The sequence below is a fragment of the Octopus bimaculoides genome, chromosome 6 (assembly GCF_001194135.2).
Source record: "Octopus bimaculoides isolate UCB-OBI-ISO-001 chromosome 6, ASM119413v2, whole genome shotgun sequence".
NCBI lineage: Eukaryota > Metazoa > Mollusca > Cephalopoda > Octopoda > Octopodidae > Octopus > Octopus bimaculoides.
In genome coordinates, this window is record NC_068986.1 from 25,928,738 (window position 1) to 25,934,160 (window position 5,423).

General features: G+C 39.6%; 1 protein-coding gene across 3 annotated transcripts in view; it reads left to right on the top strand.

Moving 5' to 3' along the window:
- LOC106883825 (uncharacterized) overlaps positions 1-5,423 on the top strand; it is a 54,096-nt gene that overhangs the window by 20,807 nt on the left and 27,866 nt on the right. Inside the window, exon 6 of one of the 3 annotated variants that reach the window (XM_052968651.1) lies at positions 3,264-3,914. The exons of the other annotated variants lie outside the window; for them this stretch is intronic. Within the exon in view, the coding sequence (XP_052824611.1) occupies positions 3,264-3,452 (189 nt within the window). The 3' untranslated portion in view covers positions 3,453-3,914. Of the gene's footprint in view, positions 1-3,263; positions 3,915-5,423 lie in introns of those variants that run through there. 3 annotated transcript variants of the gene reach the window in all.

A 5,423-nucleotide genomic window follows, 5' to 3' on the forward strand; every position in this document is an offset into this window, starting at 1 on the left:
CGTGAAAAAACCTCATAAGGGAAAAATCCATCAATTATTCCCTATAAATATATTTATTTATATTAAGGGCATTACTATACATAAATGCCTCATGCTAGGAGGGACTCTAAAAGTCAAACTACCATAATAAACGCATTTTTACCGAACGCGGAGGGTTATTCAAAAATAATGAATCGACTTCATTACGCAATATTTTAATAAGGAAAAGTAATAGAAAACTCCAGCTAAGTCACAAGTATTTACTTACAATCAACTTTTATTTCCTGTCTTACAAGTTTTCAATGTGGCCACCACCTGCAGCACGGGTAACATCAATGCGATCAGAGAATTCCTCCCAGACGCGTATCAGCATATCACGATCCACTGAGTTGATCGCTGTTGTTATTCGATGTTTAAGGTCATTGAGGTTAGTGAATAGCGGTGGAGTTCTCTAAGTTTTGAATGGCTGCCACAGGGGCGCTGTAGTCGCGTCGTTCTTCCGGCAACTTTCAGTTGTTTGTTTACATTCAGAATGGCGAGTCCTCAGCAAAAGGCGTTCTGCGTTCTCGAGTTCGCGAAAACAAATTCGATTGTCACGGTGCAGCGTGTTTTTCGATGGCGATTCGACATTAACCTGCCCTCTTCTAAGAACATTCGACGGTGGTTTTAACAGTTGCAAGAGAGTGGGTGTCTGTGTAAAGGAAAAAGTCCAGGACGGCCACGAGTTTCGGAGAAACAAGTGTCGAGAATCCGTGCTAGACTTTTTTACGTACGTATGTGTGTATGTATGTATGTATGTATGTATGTATGTATGTATGTATGTATGTATGTATGTATGTATGCAAGTACGTATGCATGTATGTATATATGTATGTATGTACGTGTGTGTGTGTGTGCGTGTGTTTGTGTGATCACAGACGCAAGCCTCGAATATATGTATGTATGTGTGTATGTATGTATGTCATTGTCCAGTTTTATTTCAAGATTTCTTGCTAATAGAGAAAGAGCGATTTCTAACCTAGATCCAAGATTCCTTCATTGGAATTTGAACATCAACAGGAGGACATTTTTGTATATATTTCTGTATTTGTGCAGATTTGTAGGTTGTTTTGTTTTATGTGTGTATTCTCATGCATATACTTGCATATCTAGACATGCTCATATATAATTGAATGATAAACTTCTGGGAAGTTTTACAGATACTTACAGTTCCAGTGATGGATTGTATCTGTAGTCTTCGAATTAGCTTTCTCCTTTCTGGTTTTGAGAAGTCTAATTTTTCAAGATTTGTATTTATGCAGTGTGTTACATATCCCAGTGTCCCAATGATTACGTATGTATGTACGTACGTATATGTATGTATGTATGTATGTATGTATGTATGTATGTATGTAGGTATGAAATGCCTTGAAAGATCAACTTATGCAACGTCCTTCCATCTAGACCGGGTGATTCGATGAGTGTAGTATGTAAATGAGATTATAAGTCAGTTTTGTGTTTGAAGAAACATATGGCGGTTCACAGGGGTTTTATTTCACAGGATGATACGATCAATCCAGTGGAAATTAGTACTTTGCTCTGTCATCTATGCCTCAAACCATGAAGATCTACAGCAGGACTGACTAGTAATCTGAGAGATCATGGCTGAAATTCCACTAAAAACGCACCATGTGTGAATTTATGCATGTATGTATGTATGCTTGTATCTATGTATGTATGTTTATATTAAAGATGCTACCATCATAACAGTACCTGATACGAATTCTGTCTTCTTCGGTGAACTGGCTCCTGGAAAAGAGGGTTACAGCCACCAGGTAAATGTTAAACGGAACTGGGGCGACAAGGATGCATCCTTGTTTTATCCCCCCACCTGGACATCAAAGGGCTCCGAGGCGTAACCGCCGAGAGACACTCTCGCTTGCAATACCATCATGAAACTTCTGGACGATCGGGAGAAACGTTGGTGGACAGCCAAACTTCTGAAGCAGTTTCCACAGCACAGTACAATTGACAATGTCAAACGCCTTTGTTAGATCGATGGAGGCGTAACATATGTCTCTTTTCTGGAGAGCTTTCAATGCAAAGTGAACTATAAGTAAGCAGTTGGCGTGGCTGGAGCACAAGGCCCTTTTGGGGAATGTGGTTTAGGGTGGGCCAGACTCAGGAGCTCTAGAACGACACAATACAACATGGCAGTAAGGATAAATGGAAGCTAGTACAGAGGCATATGAGAATTTTAGTGGAGGAAAAGTGAATAGGTATTGTTGTGGTAATATGAGTACCAGAGTGAAGTGGGTACAAATGATAGCGCACAATGTCAGCCGGCAGGTCATCTGGAAATGGAACCCGAAGAAGATCAAGTTATTGAGTCATATGTTGCGATATCCTCCTCAACACAGCCAACCTATTTACTTGGGGGTAATGATAAAACACTATTATACCCTAGGGCTCTAAGATAATAATCTTGATCCATATCCAGAACAGGCATGACTAAGTCCTCGAAGCCATTGCTAGTGCAACTAGTAAAAGGATGAGTGATTGTAGAAATAACCCAAGAAAATACTGTAGAACTGCTCTGATGGGAGTCGTCCAGCTGAGGTTGATAAATTTTTCATCACATCTGACCTAATCTTTGTTGAAACCATCTTGGTTTCAGAGTCTACAATCTCATTACAGTGGACTTAACTGTGTCCCAGAAGGAAAAGATGATGGAGGTTCAAAAGGAAAATGGTGAAATACCAGAAGTCAGTGGGAGACAGCTGTAAGAAAAGAGAGAAGGCCCAGGAGCATGCTAGTTGGGGTGGACAGTTGAGGGTTTGCAAGCAGTTCACTATGGACCTCTAGACATTATGAGTGCGAACAGGAAAAGAGTCTTCAGGAATAACGAGTTGGCTGCAATGAAAGTAGGTAGGTAACTCTGACTAAAAAGAGGTAACCAGTGGCGTCATTAGAATGCCACTTGGATATATGCCAAAGCTTGATCAACATTGGTCGGTTCACCTGAGGTTGATCAAGATCGATCGAGGATTAATTACAGTGGCAGAGGGCCACACGTTTTGCAGAAGTGGGCAGCTGGTTCAAACCAAATGGGAATGTTTTTATTGGAAAGATGAAAAGCAAAGCTGATCCGGGCGGTAGCCGAACTCGGAAAGTAAAGAAACTTTGCTCAACACTATAAGGTATTATCATTCTATGTTAATCAATCTGCCAATTCTGTCAATCTACTTTCTCCTTTGGTAAAAATGATAATAACAAATATTGATCTCAGATTCAATTGATTTCAGATGTACCGCATCAAGGTTTTCGCATACAGGGATAGTAGCAGAATAGCATTTCTCGAGAACAAGGAGAGTGGAATTGGAGGAACGATCGATGTACAACGATTTAACCCAAGGCGTTCTGTGATATCAAAAATCTCAGAAAAAGCTATACAGAACGCTGTTTCTGAAGCGGAATCATTGTTCGACTTTTAAAAAATCGAATGTGGAAAATGTTTAAATGATATTTGCTTTGCGTTCTTTTCATGATCCGTTCTTTGTTATGATCGATTATAATAATTGGAGTTGATGTGATTTAGTAACAGGATTCGTAATAAATTAAATGTCTGACAAACATTATTAAAAGAATTGACAATAACACAAATGACATAACTAGCAGCAACTAAAGCCATTGTTTCGTATAATTTGAAGTAATTATTTCTTACTCTGGGGTTCCGACTGTTTCTACCATAGTCACAAGGCCACAAATATGGAGGGACGGTAAGAGTCACTAACGCTGACCCCCAGTATTTGGCAGGTACTTTGTTATTCGATCTGGAAGAGCGAAACGAAAGGCATAACGTTAAGTCCTGGAATAAGTATCCTAAAGACCAGGCTCTACGATTCTGCCAATCCATCATTCTTCCGATTGTAAATAATAAAAATCAGAAAATGTAATTTTGAAGTCTTATTAAATATTCTCGTTATTTTCGATGGTTGACAACTTTTACTCGTAATATCTTCTGAAATCATCAACATTAGTGACTTTGATGTATACAACTATCTATCAGTACGACCCAACGAGTAAACCCCCTTTGTGATGAGTCAGCCTACCACAAAATAAGCCAAATCTTCTCCATATCACACGTTACCACCTTTAAAAAGAAGACACATCAGATAATGTAGTCCTGGAGGAAAATGAGACACTCACAGCTGTGAATATTAAATCTTTTTTATACGTTTTAATGCAATTAAAAGGTATTAAAGCTGATACGGAGCTAAACAACAACTATTCCACATGGAACCCATCTTTTAGCACAGCTGAGACCGAATCGTTTCTATTCTGCTCTTTCTATAACAGTTGATATCCTCATCTACTCGTACCGCGGTACAACCCACCTGTTCTCAAACACTAGACGACATATTTCTCACTTTTGAACTGAACCTTTACTCTTCCTGAGTCGGTTGGCCTTTATTATTGTGGTCGACGGTATTGCAGAGCTGGGCTGTTCCCAGATCTAAGTACATAGCCCCAAGTACACTTACCTCCTCTCCATTCATGGATACACCACAAAAGAAAGACAAGTCAACACGTTCGTTGCACCCATGGAACCACAGATGATGTTAGATATTGATTGAATATAACCGTATATATCTGCTGTAGAATCTCTCCAAATTTTCAGTAGGGGATTACTCCCTTGGTCTTCATTAAACGCTCAATAAATTACCCCACTCTGTAGTAGGGGTTTATTATTATAGTGGGCATGGTTGGTGCCAAACCAGTCCTACTCTCTCGTCCTTCAAATTTGTACTGGTCTGGCACAAAAAGTACCACGAACCCATTTCAGGATGTAGAATTTATATGGTATTAAATAGATGAGCGGTTAAAGATATGGTATTAAATAGATGAGCGGTTAAAGAGCAGAATATGCCAAGTGTCGAGTCTATCCTACTGGAAACTAAATTTCACTAAATGAGAAACGTGACCCATACGGAGAACTCTGTGAGTTGAAATATGAACGCCGTCAAAGAGGGCACCCAAAACCCCATTATAAGGATTCAGTGAGATGTCAAATGACATCTCACTGAAGCGGGTGGCCTGATTGTGACTGCGAGGGAGAAGATAGCGACTGGCGGCAAACAGTGACGGGTGGCTGTAAACAAAGAACTAAACGTTACAGAGTCGAATTGGATAAAACCAAGAAGAAGAAAAGGAGGAAAAGCTAGAACGAGATCCACTACAAAAGATTTGTCCACTAACAGTATTATTCTGCAACAGATGCAGTCAGGGTCGTGGCAACGCCTTTGGTCTACAATCTCGCAAAAGAGTATAACATCGCTCTTGAATGCCCTTCGCTATAACTAAAAGAGAAAAATAGCCCTTACATCCAATCATATCATACTTCATATATATATATGCATGTATGTATGCATGCATGTGTACATATATATGTATGTGTATATATA